This window comes from Tursiops truncatus, chromosome 2 (genome assembly GCF_011762595.2).
Source record: "Tursiops truncatus isolate mTurTru1 chromosome 2, mTurTru1.mat.Y, whole genome shotgun sequence".
Taxonomy (NCBI): domain Eukaryota; kingdom Metazoa; phylum Chordata; class Mammalia; order Artiodactyla; family Delphinidae; genus Tursiops; species Tursiops truncatus.
Genome location: NC_047035.1, coordinates 169,306,993 through 169,325,539, shown reverse-complemented (window position 1 = coordinate 169,325,539; position 18,547 = coordinate 169,306,993). Strand labels below are relative to the sequence as shown.

At 40.4% G+C, this 18,547-nt stretch overlaps 1 protein-coding gene across 17 annotated transcripts in view; it reads right to left on the bottom strand.

Moving 5' to 3' along the window:
* Nucleotides 1–18,333, bottom strand: part of LOC101322174 (heat shock 70 kDa protein 14) — a 34,624-nt gene extending 16,291 nt beyond the window's left edge. For 5 of the 17 annotated variants that reach the window (XR_012330430.1, XR_012330431.1, XM_073801687.1 and 2 more), the window contains exons 1-10: nt 16,820–16,902; nt 14,003–14,491; nt 12,995–13,493; nt 8,589–8,637; nt 8,363–8,468; nt 7,132–7,222; nt 6,096–6,200; nt 4,850–5,011; nt 3,479–3,634; nt 1,447–1,549 (exon numbers count right to left, since the gene is read on the bottom strand). Coding sequence is in view for 13 of the 17 variants with exons in the window: in XM_073801687.1 (XP_073657788.1) it covers nt 1,447–1,549; nt 3,479–3,634; nt 4,850–5,011; nt 6,096–6,200; nt 7,132–7,222; nt 8,363–8,468; nt 8,589–8,637; nt 12,995–13,493; nt 14,003–14,417 (1,686 nt within the window). In the remaining 4 variants the exon portion in view is untranslated. Of the gene's footprint in view, nt 1–1,446; nt 1,550–3,478; nt 3,635–3,842; nt 4,027–4,849; nt 5,012–6,095; nt 6,201–7,131; nt 7,223–8,362; nt 8,469–8,588; nt 13,494–14,002; nt 14,731–16,819; nt 16,903–16,977; nt 17,059–18,175 lie in introns of those variants that run through there. The other 12 variants (XM_019933473.3, XM_004316671.4, XM_019933466.3 and 9 more) reach the window with 11 other exon arrangements.
* Nucleotides 18,334–18,547: the final 214 nt, after the last annotated feature.

Here is an 18,547-nt window from a genome sequence, read left to right as displayed (position 1 = left end):
AACAGATTTAAATAGATAAATAAATGAAACCTCAGTGTATCAAATACCCTCCTCCATAACAGGACCAAAGTTAAACAGTAAACTGCATGCCTCAAAAGAAGACTATAGTAAACAGCAGTTAATTTTCTGATTATATAAAGCATTTACACAAATACATTTTAAAAAATACTAAGATTTAATTGATCAAACAGGCAAAGAATATGAAATATTTACACATAAGGAAACACAAGATTAAACATTATTTAATAATATTAATAATAAATATTTTTAAAGAATCCTATAGTACCCAATAAAATATAAAGTAAAAAATATCTTTTTTTCAACTACCTAATGGAAAATTTATCTTTAAATGATAAAACTCAGTGTCAGCAAGGTTACAGTAAAATGTCTGTTCTCATATATTGCTGATGAAAGTATAAGTTAATTCAACTCTCTTGGAAGGTAACTGAAGGTAAAAATAGGTTTAAGCTATTTATACTCTTTGACCCAATGATTTTACTATGGGAATCTATCCCAAGGAGTAACCTTAAATATGGGAAAAGATGGGTATCACTGTTCTGGGGAGGGGAAGATCCGACCTAGGAGTCCAAACAGAACAATGAAATAATCTACGGTGCTCTTCCTTTTCTAGGATATTGAGCCTATTTAAAATTGTGTTGATGAAGACTACACAGTAATATGGGCAAAGAAATTGATTATATTATTATTTAAGGAACATAGAATTCAAAATTGTGCATACAAATTAGACTAGTTTATTATAAAATAAAACACTACCTATTTTCTGAGTTTTCTTATATGAAAATTCCTTTATTAACAAAAATGAAAAAATGTATATGTATTTTAAATTAGTAGAAATAATCTTGGGAGAAAAGAGAACAGTGAACAGTTGGAATATTTTTGAAAGTCTCAAAATCTTTTCTTATGCAAGCAAATATGCAATATTTCTCAGCAAGCAGAGAGCAGTTTGGTGTTCTGGTTAAGAGCAGACTTGGGAACCACACTGAGTTAAATCCTAGCTCTACCACTAAACACACAATTACCATGAAGTTACTTATACCTTTGAACCTCTGTGCCTCCAATTCTAAAATGGGGATAAATAATAACACCTACTTCATGGAGCTGTTGGTGAGCAATCAGCAAGTTAATACATGTAAAACGCTTAGAAACAGTGCTTGACACATGGCAAATGTTCTAATATCTGTCAGTTTTTGCTTACATATAAAAAAATATACTGAAAAGGAATTAGTCTTTTTTGCTAAGAAAATGAACATACAGAACTATGAGTTCATCAGAGCCATTAATCAAAATTTAATCAATGTCCTTCCTAATATAAGCTAAGAAAATATTTAAATGTATAAAAATATTCTTTCAGTACCAAGGGGCTGCTTCCTAAATTCCAAATTGAAAATTACTCCCAACATAAATAAGAAAATACAAAAGTATTACCTTGTTGATATCATCTGCTGTAAATCCACTTTGTTCTAAGAGTTCTCTGATTGCTTCTATACATTTATTAAAAAGTGGAGAACAGAGAAGTTCAAATCTTGCTCTGTACACACACACGTACACAAATACACATACACACAGAGAAGACACAGAAAAAAGTCAAACAAGACATCTTTTTCTTGTGAAGGTTAATGACAAAACCTACTGTGATGAATCTCTTTAGAAAAGGTTTATGATCAGAACAGGATGTTAAACACCCAGCAGTGCAATATCATGGGGTGAAAAGGTCTAGGTTATCCATCTACAAATGTATGAAGATGTTTAGTATTAAATTCAGATGGAAGATTATCTTACCCATAGCCTGCTTGTAAGCTTTCAAAACACCTAAAAAAATACTCAGTGTATGGCATTTTTGACAATAAATCTATTGATCCAAATCAAACCACCATTTGGAAATTTTTGCTATTTTTATGTGTTAACATTTTTTAAATTGTTTCTCACTACTTTTCTTTATAGTCTGAGCCCATGCTGCACATAGGTTTAGTTCTTTTGCACCGAGAAGCTTAAATGCTAGCAAATAAAATTACGAATTCTATTTCCTTCTTAATAAATTCTATTTCCTTCTATTTCCTTATTAATAAGCAAACATATACTGAGTACTTGGACAAACTTAGCACTAAGTTAATAGAAAGACTCTGTTGCCACAAAAGAGATTTAAATTCAATTTAACAACTTTCTTTTAGATTGTAGCTTGAAATCTCTCTTAAAAGATCTAGAGAACTTTCTGGAGCCACTGGCTACATGAGACTACTGAGCACTTGAACTGTGGCTAATGCTACTGAGGAACCGAATTTTTAATGTTATTTACCTGTAATTAATTAAAAAGTTTAAACAGCCACAGGTGGCAGTGCTGACCTGGAGTCTTCGAGAAAGCCCAGGGAGATGAGGAAGCTAAACTACAAGGGCCAGATGAAGAGAGAATTTAACCACACAGACTCAGTAAAAGCCTAAAAATAATATAATACTGTAATTCTGGACAACTTCACTATGCTTCCAAGTCATCCATTATCTTGTTGGGAGGTTTAAATTGTGCTAACGGTAGCTATTATTATTCTGAGTAATATGCAATGCAAAATGATACGATGATAGGACAACGGCCTCCCTTGGACTTCCTGGGTGAAGGTGCAATCATTTGTAAGCAATGTTTTGGATTAAGTAAAAGATATGAGCATTAAAAACAATTTTATGCACATTAAACCTGTGTTTACTAAATGTCATAAAAGCTATTAAAATTTACAATGCTGCCAATGGATGACAGATCAAATAAAACCAAGAAAGGGATCAATCCTCAAAGTACTGTGATAGGTAACAGAACTCTGGAGTCAAAACTAGCTGGGTTTGAGTCCAAGGTCTGTCACTTACTAGCTGGATAACCTCGGACAAGAAATGAAACCTGTGTTTCAGCTTCCTCCTGTGTAAAGTAAGGAAAATAACAGTACTTACCTCATCAGGTTGTTAGGAGAATTTGAGAGTTAATACATAGAAAGTACTTAGAATACAGCCTGCCACACAGGGGTAACGATCAAGTTATAGTAACAACCACTGATACATGTGCAAGCCCCAGAGAGAACTAGGGACTCTACAGGTGGGACTGCTATTCAGTAAGAGAAACTCGCAAATCTCAAACTTCAAGTCTTCTCTCATCTTTCTTTCAAAGATCTAGGAATTGTAAAACAATTATACCCCAATAAAGATGTTAAAAAAAAAAAAAAAGATCTAGGAAGCCCTTTTCACACACTGCTCTTTGTAGCTGTAAAATAACAGGGCAATCACAGCTGACATGATTACTTTGAGAACAGTTATTTAGTCTGACAAGAGTTGGACCCCAGAAGTAAAGACAGGAAAACTCCCCTTTTATAGAGGGCTAATAAACCTCAAATGAGCAAACGAAAAACCCAAAGTGAGAAAATTACACCTAAATGTGAATACACTTGAAAGTTTTTTGTTTAAGTTTTTTGAACTGCAGTTTTACCTGGACACATTGCAGTCAAAATCTTGACCTTTATACAATGAGTCAAGGAAACAATTGGCACTTCCCAAGGTTGACAAAGAATGTTTTGCAGTGTCAGCACTGTTCATCAGTTTCACCATGGCACGGGCATTTCCTCTCACGTCATGTTTGAAGGATCTAAATTAAAAATACAATCTTTGAAGTTTAAAAATTACTAGGTCATTTAGAATTTATTGTAACTAAAATCTGGATAATCCTTATTAGGATAACTATAAGCTCATGAATCAATATTAATACCAGATTTTAGTATCTCCAAAATATCCGAAGAAAATTCTCTGCATTTAAAGAAGTGTCTCAAGAAAAATGAATAATCAATATACTTAACACTTTGAATTGCTGGATTCTGTAATCACAATAATGGACTGTTGTGCTTTGAAGAAGTACAGGAACCATCATCTTTTTGCAGATGAGACAAAAGGAGGTTAAAGGAGATTCATGCAACTGGGTCAAGTCTCACACCTCACCCCTTACAACCACAGCATGATTATTGTTTGAAGGCACAAAATTATCTGTCCAGCAAAAAAAAAAAAAAAGAACTAAAAGTGCTTCTTCAGGGAAATTTGAAACATAACGAAATACGTAAAATTTTAGTTCCTCTACCTCCAAGGGGAGTTAATTGTTAAAACTGCTTGCTAAGTGGTGATGTTGATGGCCCTGTTTTTAAACATGTTGAAAAACTGAAATCCGTAGTAAAATTAACACAGCCCTTCCTTGAGTTGGAACTCCTTTACAACAAAAAGCAGTATAGGTCTTTATTAAAGAAATGAGAAATTATCACTTTTTCAAGACTTTTTTTTACCCAGTTTAGTCAAACTGATGAAAATGCTATTTCAGCTTCTTTTTACAGTAGGAATGTCCCAAATATAACCTTTATATATTTGACTCATAATGTGCCAAACAGGATTAGAATTTTGAATGGAATAATTATATCCAGCAACAAAACTAAAATATTCCTTGTGGTAGTAGATTAGTAATAAAATAAACACTCTGCAAGACATTCACTTACTGGAATGTAACTATAACATAATCTTCTACACCTGTAAAAACTGTTCAGAAGGTAGTGAGGCCTCAGTGCTTTTACCCTCCTTCATCCAGACATAAAAGCAACCACTGAAGAATTGAGGGAAAAATCCAAGTACACTGCACTGGGCAGCTTGGCCTCTGCTTCCCCCCGTTTACCAGAACAGACCTTAGAACTTTAGACACAAAAATATCCAGCGCACTGGAAAAAACATGTCCTCCTTTGAAGGGCAATTTCAAATAAATTAGGAAAAAATTAAACCTGAAGTGCAACTTCAATCGAAATATATCATCAAGTCCCTTTATACTCACCTCTGAAACTCAGAAGCTAGGTACTGTGCTAAGGTTTCTGTGAAATGTGTACCTCCAATGTTATTATCAGTGTTTGTTGAAAGAACACGATATATTCCACTGTTAACTTCCATGACACTGATAGATAAGGATGTTCCTCCAAGTTTGAATACCAAAATGTTGCTTAAAAAAAAAGATAACATGAGTAAGTTATGAGAGAATCACAGCATTGTAAAGCCAGGTTCGACTTCTTAAACTAACAAGTCACTATAAATCACATATGAGGAAACTGAAAATCTCACATGAGTAACTAAGTTGTCCATGGTCATCACTCAGTGATGACTTAAGCCTAGAAACCAGATCTTCTGATTTTAAGTCAAAGCTCTTTTTCATTTAGTTGTACTGGTAAAACTGTATTCTTCTGACTAACTGGAGTTCAAAACACTAACTTTTCAAAGTAAATAAAGAAGAGATTTGTAATTAAAGTGAATTTTAAGAGAATTAAACATAGAAATTTTATGTTAATATTGTCCTTGTTACTACTGCAATAACATGTTCTACAAAAGTAAAACATATGCAAAACTAGGAGCTAATTTCCTATGTATCAAAATCCAAAATTTCTGATATTGTAATTTATATTCTATATTTGAGTTTACCTAAAAATAATCTGCTAGTAATTTATACATATTAGGTTAATTGTGAGATATGAATGAAATGACACAATTGGGGAAATTAACACATCTGAATTGATTTCCCTAAAATTACACGATGTGTCAGATCTATTAAGACAAGTTTTATAATTAAATTAGGAGTATGTCTTACTATTTCATTATCAAATGAAGTCTTAAATCCCCATACTGGCTTTTCCCCCATCTCCTGCCAAGACAAATGTACATAAAAGACCTCACTGTTTCTAAGCATGTTTAATAATTAGAATTGGTAGTAAAATTAACGGTGCCCTAGAGCTTCAGCTGGAACTTGGCTGGGCTTATAAATTTCAAATCTTCCTCCACTAAGGGGACAAAGTGTAGGTGATAAGAGAAGGGCGGAAAAGCTCAACCTTCCCTCCTGCCTGTTATACTCTTTCTCTGCTTTCCTAGGACATCTTTCTCATCTATTTGAAAAACTCCAGGTGAGAGTTTCGATGTCTTTCCATCCATAAAGGCTTGGAACCACTGTGCTATGTAACAATCTCTACTGGAATAATTGCTATAATCTAAAATGTTTTCTGCAGTGAAAAACTTAAAGCTGCAAATATGGTTTTTACCTTTTTCCAGTGGGGGAGTCTTGTCCAATTCCATAAGCCAAAAGAGCTGCAGAAGGTTCGTGGATTAACCGCAAAACATTGAACCCAGCAGCTCTGGCTGCTTCCCTGTGGACAATTTACTTTTAATACATTTAGTATCACAACATGTTGAAGTCTACATTTTTAGAAATGCTCTGCTGAAGATTTTATGCAATAGCATATAAGACTTTGTAAGTAGAACATGAAGGGTAATGATCTTTAGAAGATAACAGAACATAAGAAACAGACCTAAATCTTTAAGCGTAGATCACTTCTGTTTAAAATAATAATGTTCAAAGTCTATTTCCCTGACAAAGAAAATAACGTGCTTATACTGAGTAAGGAAGAGAAAGCTCTCCAAGTGCTCAAGCTTACAAACTTTAGAAAGAGATTAGGACATATTTATAATACATTTTAGCATTTTCCAACTTCTTTAATTTAGGGTCACAGTTTTAACACCCCACAAGTGCAAGTAAATAAAGCAATTCTCTGCCCCAGAAGCAACTCAGGTGTTCAGCAAAGCCCCATAGGGAACTCTATCCACAGAGCAAAAGACTGGGTGCTTGCCAATTACATTTGCATAACAACCTATAAAAACTAAATATAACTTTTTGTTTAGATGTTAACCTAAGGTGAAAAAATAATCGCAAATATTTTCTAAAATTGCTTATTTTTATATAATTCCCACGTAAGCCTTAATTACATGACACTAAGGCAAAGTGATTCATAAACATCAACTTAACCTGGTAATCAAAAACATTTCCAATCAAAATAGCTAGGAAAGTACATTTAATTTTATGTTCTTTTGACATTTCATAAAATAAAGGAACTATTAATGATTACTACCATAACTTTTTACCACACGATTTACATATGTAAATATACATGTATTTACAAATACAACTTTATTGTGTAAGTTATTTTCGAATGCAATTTTACCTTTCACTATATAGTGATACTGTGAAATCTGTTATTTCCTTTAACTAAGCAAGTAAAAGAAACCCCATATTATACTTACCCAAGAGCATTTTTTTGTTTTTCTCCAAAATCAAATGGAACAGTAATAACTACATCATTTGCATCTGAGCCCAAGACAGAATGTGCTGTTTCTGTACGTGAAAAAAATATTTTAAAAGTTCACAAAACGTACTGTGGTAATCATGTCATGATATACATAAGTCAAATCATTACGCTGTACACCTTATACAGTGCTGTATGTCAATGATATCTCAATAAAATGGGAAGAAAAATATATATAAAAATAAATTCTGATGATACACAAAAATGTCAAGCGATACTCTGAGGTTTGTTAATTTGAGCCAAAGACATTCTCACTATAAGGATTTGCCAGTTCACTTGACTGCTCCACCCCAATGATCTTCTCTTGCTCTCTTAAATTGTGCACTACTTTTTTGTGGTTTTGGTATAGTTTGTGGACATGGAACTAAGTACTTTCCAAAGTGCCTTGCTCTTAGGCTTCCAAGTTTCAACCATCTCCCAAATTAGACGGGTTCTTAGACAATGAGCTTCCAATGTACTAATGTGCAGACCAATGACCATGGTGAAAGGCTGCCTTCCATCCCACAAATCCATTACACATTCCAGGGCTGAAGTAAGCCTTGTCAGTAATCTACTCCAGAACCCCTCAAGTTGCTCCACAGATGGCTGCTCAGCTAGCTCCAAGCCTTCACCTGAAGTGGAGATAAAACCAGACCTACTTAATCTGCCTAAATTACCGTGGAGAGTGCACTGTCAATCTTGAAAGAGATACGACATTCACTATTCGCCAAGCTTATTGGCCACTTCATCTCTTTAAAAAAATATTTATTTATTTGGCTGCACTGGGTCTTAGTTGCCGCATGTGGGATCTTTAGTTGCGGCATGCGAACTCTTAGTTGCAGCATGCGTGTGGGATCTAGTTCCCTGAGCAGGGATTGTACTCGGTCCCCTGCGTTGGGAGCGCAGAGTCTTAGCCACTGGACCACCTGGTCACTTCATCTTAAGAAGTTTTGAAAATGCTAATTTGGCCCCATCCATTTACATTACTTCTAGGGAAACCAAGGTCAGGGAAAATAAGTCATTTAACCACGGTCACATAGCCAGTTAGTGGCCCGGGCAGGTCTAGCATAATTTAGGTCTCCTCACTGCTCATTCGCTCAATCACCCTGCTTATTAGCCCCAGATCAAAAACCATCTCTAGATTTTTTTAAAGGTCAGTTTTTAAAAAGATCTTTTCTTTTGCTCAATACCTTTCATTTTACTAAATATCAGTCTGGCAACATCTTCTGGGCTGACAAATTTCTTTTCTTCTCCAGTATCTATTTCATAGCGTAATTTCCCATTTTTTTCAATGACCTATGAAGGAAATTTTGAGTGTGTTAAATAAGGAATGATTTTAATAAAAATACAGTTTCAAATCAATATAATTGGCAATTACTTTGTGTAATAGGGAAATAATAATAGAAGCATACTCACTAAACACTTACTATCCCTGATGTATTTCTGAGCCTGTGGATCATCAGAGCTGTCCATAGAGATAAACATAGTTAAATATTTATATCACTATTGTTGACATATAAGTTTTAAAGAAGACTATATTCTTCAATACCACTTGACAAATATAAAAATATAAACAAAATTAAGTTGCTTAATATTAAAAGAAATCTTGCAATATTAGAGTAGGTTTAGACAGTAGGAATGAATGGCTGCAGAATTTACAAGGTTGAGTAATTCCATTAAAGTGCTAACTTCACATTTGAAAGTGAATAGCTCTTCCTTGTTCTGATCTTACTATCAACAGGTGTTAAACATTTGGGGATGATTTTCATAATATCAATGATTTTATGTCATATATATTCGTATCTTTGATCCTGAAGACCCAACCACTGAGATAAAAAGGACAAAAGGACCACAAACTAATGGCAAACCAGAATACCTAACACCATCTTTGCTGCTTGGTTTCTGAATATGAATCAATGCCTGAAACCTGAAAGGACTAAGCAAAAGTATGAATATTATATATGTGAAAGTGCAGACTACTGCAGGTAGATATATAACATCCTATACAAAGTAGGCACTAAACAATTGTGTATGGCAATGGAAAAATTAAAACAATGGGCGTTATGTTGCTCAAAATAGTAACACGAATTAATGCAGACTGCAAAATGTTTTCACATGTATTACCTTACCTGATCTTCCCAACACTATAAGGGGCAGAGTCAGTACTTGATCCCAGGCCTTCTCTACCAGGCTAGGGTTTAGACTGCCTCGCGGTGAGATGCTAAATGACTAAGGTACTTTTGCCGTGAGCAGGGACAGGAGTCTGATCTTTGGCTTAATTTCAACGAGAAACGAAGATGAGGTAGACCCTTTCACTAAATCCTTCTTGCAAGGGGCAGTGGCTATTCTGTCCAGAGACCAGTCTTAACTGTTTAGTAACAGCAGGTGAAATTTAACACTGGCTAATTGCTGAAGGGTAACTGAACATCGGAGGACCCTAATCTTGTAAAGGGGAAAATGCCCAAAGTCACACGACTAATTAATAGAACAACTGGCTGGAATCCAGATCTTTAACGCAAGGTTTAATATTCTTTCCACTAGCCTTCCCCCACCCCTGCCCCTTTTCTAAACCCAATATTTATACTAGCTCCTGGACAAATATTTTAAGGGTAAGAAGAAAAAGATTAAGTGTGCCCACAGTAATTTTTTTTTTCCTACCAATACTGTAATTTTGGCATGACACTTAGTGGTTCTGTTTCCTTTAGGACAGAATTTAAGTCAACCAGGATAATTTCACCAAATAGCTATCTATCACTCAGACAAGATAACTTGCCAGAAAAGGGTATTTTAATGGAATTTATAGAACTCTGAGAAACAGAAAATTCTTTCTCAATTGCCATGCAGAGAGGGCCTCGCTCAGGTGAGGCCAGAAGCACACGTAGCTCTGAGGGCCACAGAGAGGCCAGACCCTGGAGGTTAGCCAGCGGAGGAGCAGAAAGCAGAGAATGGAGGTGACGACAAACGATCACGGTAGCGCCAGAAAGTAGTGGACTGACCACAGCCAGGTACAGATGACAACTTTATTTGTCCACACCAGGATTGAGTTACTGAACAGAGACAGAGGGTGGTGGCAGGCTGGCATACACAGCGCCATTTACGTGGAGGGCTTCAGGAGGCAGGCAGAGCATCACTCCTAGCAGGGTACCAGGGCCTTCATCCTGCCCCTCCCCCTCCCTCCTGAAGGGCCCTGCCCCGCACTCACCAGCACTCACCAGCACTCACGTACTGCCGCGCTTCTTCCCCCCCACTCTCCCAGTAGAGCCCACCCGGTCTGGAAACGTCTGTCTTTACATTCATCTGCCCACTGGGCCCTCACACAGCTCCTGCGAGGTAGCAGGGATAGCCTCCCACTGGATAGCGGAGGGGCCTGAGGTACAGAATGGTAAAGTGACCTGCCTGCAGACTGACAGGGAGTCACGGCTGGGCCTACAGCTCAGACAGGATTTCTGGGCCTGTTTCTCTACAGCCTCCCCTTATTACGACTTCTCTCCTCTTCACAAGATTTGGCCTGTTTTTTCTGTTTTTAAAGATTTTTCCCTTGTTTTATTCCTAACCTTACTCTGCCCATTAGACCTGCACACTACTTCCTCCCAAGTTCACCTTGACTTCTGCTCTTCAGCACTTCTCTTATCTCAAATAAATCCCTGCCTATGTACTTTGCTACCATTAATAGATTAATATAGTACAGGCCTAACTCTTTCAAGTACTTCCCTGTTTTTCCAGAAAGTCTACCTATCTACAGTAGTGTTATCCAGTTGTAACTGACATGGACCCCTCCACGTAAGGGCCTAAAACTGAGAAAAAAAATTATATATCTCCATTTCCGTGCCTTAAACATACGCTCTTTTAAAGCACGGAATCTGTGTCTGGGTGTGGTGCTTACAGAAGTTCACAAGTACATTCATAAATATTAATGCCATAGAATGCTTCCTTACAACACAATTGTTACCAGGATTTCACATACGTTAATACGCTGCTGTGTCTGAAAATATCGCAATCAGAATTTCACTTTGCCTCGTTATGCTATTCATCTAATTTTTTAGAACTGGAAGGTACAAGAAATGTCACCTAGTACAAACCTCTCATTTTAGAGACAAACCGAGGCACAAAAAGGGCAAGTGATCTGCTCAGTGTAACGAAGTGTGGCAGCATTAGAATTTGGGGGTTCTGTCTAGATTCCAGTGTGTTCTACCTCACGCTGCTTCCTACGGAATGGCCCATTCCCCAGAGGAACCTGCCATCTATTCCTGCTCCCCATATGTTCCCGCTGTGGTCTGGACCATTTCTCCACCTATTGCTATTTCCAGCATTTAGGTAAGCAACCAATCTGGCAAAATAGAAAATAAAACCTCTCCCTACATGCCTGCACTTTTTTTCCAGCCTCTTGATTACAGGAAAGCTCTTTACATTCTAAGTCTTCTTTTTGTACTTTCTGAAAGTACTAAATAACCGCTAAGAGCTTTAAGTTAGGTTAACGATGGTCAGTAATGGCTTCCTTTCTAGAGTAAATTGGAAGCATGGCTCAACACCATCATATCTCCTCTAGGATGTGTATGTGTTTTGGAGGGAAAAGGGGATGGATTTGTGGAGGGTTGGTGCTTAAAGAGAGCTAGCTATTGCAGGCCGTCCTTATCCACACCACCCAACTGTTCCCAAAGCTGTTCTATTCCATCATATGCCATTAATGAGGTGAACTTTTGTCTACAACGTGTGAGAAAAAGTGACTTTGGAAAGTTCCCTAAAAGAAAAGTTTTCTAGGGCTTGCCTTCTGTAACATACTAGACAGAAAAAAGGCTAACAGAGAAGAACAAAATTAGCTAAAAGCATTTGGGAAACTGATATCATCTGAATTGTTTCCACGAGGTCCAAATGGCAAACCAATGCTCAAGATATATAATTATGCATAATCATGGAACCTAAAAAATATGGAATGCAAAGAATTTACTTACATGTAATATTTTATACGACAGCCAATTTCTCATTATATCAAAGATTATCAATATGAACCAAAAAGCACGATTGTGGCTCCCTGTCAGTTGTGAATTATATCCATAGTGTTAAGAGACTGAGGACTAGTAAAATGGAGGGAAAGATGGTTTGACTATTGAGTGTGTGCTAGTCGGTATGTCACAGACACAGCAGTGAAAATATGAGATAAAGGTACCAATACGTGTTGTGTCTGTATTAGCCTCACGAGCTATAGAGAGATTTAAAGAAGTGAAGCTTGTAAACTCCAGGAAGCAGTCAAGTTAAACTAGTAGATTCAGGCAATGAGGTCTTGGTATACAGCCCTAATTCTACATCTTGTCAGCTACTGTGCTTCATCCTAGCCTGACCTCAGCCAAGGTCATATGCTTTAATAACTTACATGTGTATAGTGCTTTTAAACTTTTAAACCCTTTCACATCTATTTAAGCCATCTGATCCTCACAACAACCCTGTGAGGTAGGCAGGCTGCCCCCTTTTAACAGCTGAGGAAACTGGTGTTGAGAGGTAAACTAAGTTGTCCCGCATCAGTGGTGAAGCCAGGGCTAACTAGTTCTCTGGACTTGCCTGCTTCCGTTGTCTACTAGGCCACCTCTCACGTTTCTGAAACGTCTTTCAACTAGTGGAGACGCTTGGGAGAAGCAAGTATTCTACCCTTGAATATTCTAGTATTACTACCCTTCTGCACGTTAATGGTCCATCCACTCTTTTTTTTTCCTGAGGACACGGAAAAGGAGGCAGGCTACCAGAAGGCAGCCGTTGGACCCGGGCCTCTGCCAGAGTAGGAAATACACCCTTGTGTGATCAGCTCCTAACTTTTGGTGTTTGAAATTAACCTCTGAAGCAACTTTTCAAGCCCTAGCTGGAAAGCACCGGTTGCCTCTTCCACCGCTGTGGCCAAGCGTCTGACGGCGACCACCGCATCCCTGCGCAGCTCGTTGGCTGTGTCCTGCTGAGCACTGGCCTCCTCGCCAATGGCAATCAGCCGGTCCAATTTTTCCTCCTCCCGCTTTGAAAGTTCTCGCGCCAATCTCCTGTTTTCTGCCAACTCGGCTGCGATAGTCCTGGCCACGGACCGCCTTCTTCGCCTTGCCCACCTGGGAGGGGGCTCACTGGTCAAAGGCCCATCCCCACCAGAAACAAAAGGAACTCTGGAGGAGGAGCCCGGAGGCCGCTGTGCCGAGGCCACCCCGGGAGTGTTTCGGCTGGAGCTGGTGCAGGGGCTGGGCTCACCGGACACCCCCAGTCTGGTCACGGGGCTGCTCTGACAGGGAGCAGCTGTACCTCTGAAAAGGTGGTGGGAGCTGCTGTAGCTGGGGGTCCCTTGAGAGCACCCTGAAAAACAAAGCAACAATGTTGCAGAGATTACGTTCCTGCTACGGGAATGCTTGGAGCCAGCAGCAGAGCTGAGGGACAGTGACAAAGCTATGGTATTCCCAGCAAGGCCTCTTTCCACAAGGGATGGGGAGGAATTCACTTCCTTATCTGGACATTTTGTTCTGTTGCAATCACACATCCAAAACCTCTCCCCTCGCCTTCCTGAGCCCCCTTCCACATAGCTATCCAACCTACTCTACAGCCACAAATTCCTAAGTCTCCATTATTAGCAATGCCCAAACTAGTCTGGTTCTAAGGAGTGCTTCCAGGTTTAAAGGAGCTCTAATATCTTACATACCTAGGGTCACGCCTCTTAAAAACCTGAAGCCCTTTATCTTACCATTAGATTTAAAAAAGAGGGCAGGGGGCAGAAATAGGGACTATGCTGACAAGGTCACCATCCAAACATGTAACGATTAGAAACAAGTGACTCTGGGACCTTGATCCTTCACACGCTGGGGAGTTACCTGCACCCGAAGATTCATCCCAGGAGTCCTCAAGGTCACTGGTTTCTCGCATCTGGTCACTGATCCTCAGTTGACAATCCTCATCTGATTCCTTAACTGTTTTCAAGACAGGCTGATGATCTGCTGCCTGAGTCCTCTTTGCTCCCAGAATGCTGGCTCCTTCTTCTCCTGGGGCGTCAGGGGCCGCTAAGTTCCGATCACAGTGCTTGGCCCAAGCAGCATCCTCCATTACGTTGTCTGCGTCAGTCACTATCTGATTTCGGAGAAGCTGATCCAACGTATCATAAAAGGGACAGTGTGGTGGATCACCCATACTTGTGGCGTGGGCCACATAGGCCTTTAAATATAATGCCTTCAGGACTTTGAACTTGGAGCGGCACTGACGCTCGGTGCGGCGGAAGCCTTCCTGCTGCATCCGCTTAGACACAGCCTGGTAGACGTCTGCATTGTGATGCACGGTCTGGAGGCGCTGAATATACTCTGCCTCACCTAGTATGGAGAGAAGCGTGCGTGTCTCCTGTCTGGACCACCGGATGCCTGCGCTGCTATTGGAAGTGGCCATAGCGGACTGGGAAGGAAGGCTAGCTGGAGGAGGCTCCTGGGCAGCAAGGTGCCGATCTGAAGGTGTGGGGAGGCTCTGTGTGCTCAGGTCTATCTCCAGGAGCCAGCCGATTCTTCCCTCTCAGGGCTAATTGCTGAGAAGCCAGGTCCAAGGACCGCATTTCTGGCTGGAAGGCCACAGGGGAATGAAAGTTACAGGGATGGGTAAGGATAATTGTGGCAGCAAGTTAAGCGGTGCTACCTGTAAGTAGGCTGCAAAGAGGCAGGATGCCAGCACTGAGAAAGCCCAACTTTGGGAGTTCGCTCAGGATGGGTACTGGATCAAGGGCTAAAAAGGGCCTTACTGGCTTGGTAACAAGGGGACTGGCTCCTCCACAAAGGGCAGAATGCTTCCAAGGCTGAGACCTGGTACAACTGTGTATCTGTAAAAATCACCATTAACTTCTAAGCAGACAGACCGAGGCGGAGAAATGCCTGGACCATGAGGCAGCTCATTCTGGAGAAGTCCTAGCAGGACCATGGCATAGCAATACATGTCTAAAGGGGCTCATTCCTTACTAACCTTGGTCTAAGTAGCATGCTGTGCCTATGTATTACCCAGCTGACTGTCACCATTGCACTCTTTTGTTAAAAGGTAACTTCCAGGGCCAGAAAAGTGAGCTGAAGTTGTTCTTGCTAATACAAAGCTTTTTGCATAATATGGCAGAAGACCTCCACGTCTTTACTTCCACCACCTGCCCCAAAATAGCAGCAAAAAAACAAACAGGGCTACCAAGGGGATGGATCTGTGGAACTGTTCTGTATCTTGATTATATCAATGCCAGTACCTTGGTTGTGATACTGTAGTATAGTTTTGAAAGATGTTACCACTGGGAGAAAATGGTAAATCCAATAATACATTCCATCTCTCTGTATCATTTCTTGTAACAGTATGTAAATCTACCATTATCTCAAAAAAAAAAAAGTTTACTTAAAAAATACATTGTTGGCTGCTTACAATGAGTGAATTTAGCTTCCACAACTCCCTGATTTCTTTTTCAGTCTATAATTTGAAAATTTTTGACACCAACTCAAATTATTTCCAATATGCTCAGTACTAAATTTTGTCAACAGATAAATGGATATGGGAATATATGTATCATCAGAGAATATTTGAATTCTCTCTGAAATACTACAAGTTTTGATGTAATGCATAAAGCTCCTAAGGGGAAAAAAATGAGTATCAAATTCAGTTTAACTAAACACAGGTAAGGGATAGTACAAAATATCTGTATGTATAAAAGAAATAAATTTTAAATTTAATCCATGATCCCCCCAATCCTAAAGTCAACACAAGGAAATTTCTACCTAAATTCTTAACTGACGAAGTAGAAAGGAAAGAACCTGGGGCTAACGGTTAGGCACCCTGGACTGCAGTCCTTTCTAGTTTACCCCGTAACTAATTTAGGGATATCTAACTTCTGTGTGCCTTGATTTTCTCATCTAGAAATGGGAAGGGATAAAACCTCCCTGACAATCTTACAGGGATTTGAGAGGATTAAATAAAATAATAGATGTGAAAGCACTTTGAAAATTTAAAAACACTATAGCAAGTATTACAACTCCAGTGAAAATGAAAACCCCTAATTATCATGGTAATCTATAATTTGAGGAGACAGAAGTCTGGGGAAGCGAGCCTCTTTAATCTTTTAATTAAAGTTACAACAGCTGATTAACCTGATTCTTAAGACATTAATTAAGCTGTTTCCCTAATGCTTAAATTTGAAAGCCAACTGTTAAACTTAGTTCCCAGAAAGTGTCACAAAAAGATCTGAGGAAGAAAATCAATAGCTTCTACATAAATATTTCACCAATTATAATAGATTCCACGAAATTCAACTACAGTGCAAAGAAATCTTCAAATTCGCACACAATCTTTCAAGTTCCCTCAGTTAAAAAAGTACTGTACAAATGTGATAAGTCCAAATTCCCACCTCTGGATGACACAAATTATCAAAACTAAATGTATGTTGGCATCTATCAATACTAACAGATCTGAAAGCAAGAAACAATTGTCTGAGTGAATCCCATCCTTGAGAAGACTCAGCAGAAGATAGTATCAGAAGATAACAGCCTCCTAGAGTATTCTGTGAAATGACCCAGTCATAAAAAACAATGAAAAAACACACTGGCGTTTCTAGTTTCATTTCACATTACACTTAGAATGTATAAACACGTTTTTATTACCATGGGTAAAAGTATTATTTTATTCCATACCTTCTGCCAAGGATCTGCTTTACTTTCATTACTGTATTTGAAATATTCCTCATTCTACTTTGTTTTGCTGCCAATCCAACAACCTGAAAAAGAGCAATATATTACAACGCACATAATTTTTTCCTTATTTCAAAGTTCAAAAATGAGGGGAACAGTACCTTTTCATTTTCTGAGTAAGCAACAACAGCTGGAGTAACTCTGTCACCTGCATCATTGGCGACCACATCAGCCCGGCCATCCTGGAGAAAAATACGCAACTGTATTAGTTCTTTTGTGATGAAATATACAGTCTCTTTAGATATATTCAGACATGGGTGGGCCAGTGTTACTCTGACATATATGTGGAGAGAAAAACTGCTTTATCATTATTTTAAACAAGTAGATTTAATTGTCCTTATCAATTTCCTAGATTTTAATTAAGATCAGAATTCCATGAAGAACTACCTCATTTTTTTCAGTCTGCTCTGCATAGTGGATAACAGAACAGACGTAATAACAACCTATCTATGTACAATAGCAAGCCTTATTGCGTTAAACTTCCTACTTCTCTTCCTTTTCCTATAAATGCATCTTTCTTCACTCTCTACATGTGATGAACTAGCATTAAACCCTTTGGCTTTTCCTTACAAATCATTTGACATTTAAACGTGAGACTAGGATCAGGGCTGTCCCTCATTATTGCTCCTTCCACCTGCCCACTGATGACAGGAAGCCCCGAACTCCTAGTCAGGCTCTCTCATTTCCAGAAAGGACAACTGAATAGAGCACACACCATCATCTGGCTTCACACGCTTCGCGGGATCAACACCTCCAGTTCCAGAATGCGGCCACCCCGCGTTCTGGCCAACGTCCAGAAACCTTTCTTGGCCAACATCCAGAAACCTCCGGGTACCACACTTTCAGGTCCCCCTCGGGGCCTCCAGCGCCCGCGATGTCCCGGGTCCGCCCTCCCCTCGGGGCCTCCTGCGCCCGCGATGTCCCCGGTCCGCCCCCCCTCGGGGCCTCCTGCGCCCGCGAGGTCCCGGGTCCGCCCCCGCTCGGGGGCTCCTGCGCCCGCGAGGTCCCGGGTCCGCCCCCTCTCTGGGCCTCCTGCGCCCGCGAGGTCCCGGGTCCGCCCCCCCTCGGGGCCTCCCGCGCCCGCGAGGTCCCGGGTCCGCAGCGGCCTTCCTTGAGGAGCCGCGGGGGACGAGGCCAGGTCCGCCCAGCTCTCAGCCCGAAACTTCCCCACAGAATCACCTCTCCGCGCGACGTCCCCAAAACGGCGACACGCCGTTCACAGCCCCGCAGGAGACCAAAGGACTTGGCCTCGCACCCAGAGAACTGGGTACGCGCAGCCCAAGTCCCCGAGTCCCTCACCTTATAGACGGCCACACAGGCTGATGTGCAGCCTAGGTGAACCCCGATGGCCGCCATGAGGCGGCAGACACGGCGGTAGCAGTAACGACCGGTGCCCCCGGCCGCAAGAGCGCCAGGCCGCGGAACAGCCCCATCAGGCACCGCGGAGACTTCACGTTCCCGCCCGCCCACTGCGTCCGGTCCCTCCGCCGCGGCTTCCCGCGTCCCCGCCAATCAGCGTGAAGGTCCCGCCTTCCCCCTCGAGCAGTCAGCGAATAGCTTTACTGCGTCTCTCCCCGCCCCGCTGGGGAGGCACCGCGTGAGCGAGAGTGCGCACGCGCAGGTCGGGGAGGGAAAGGAAGCGGCTGCTCCGCTCCGCCCGCTTCCATGCCC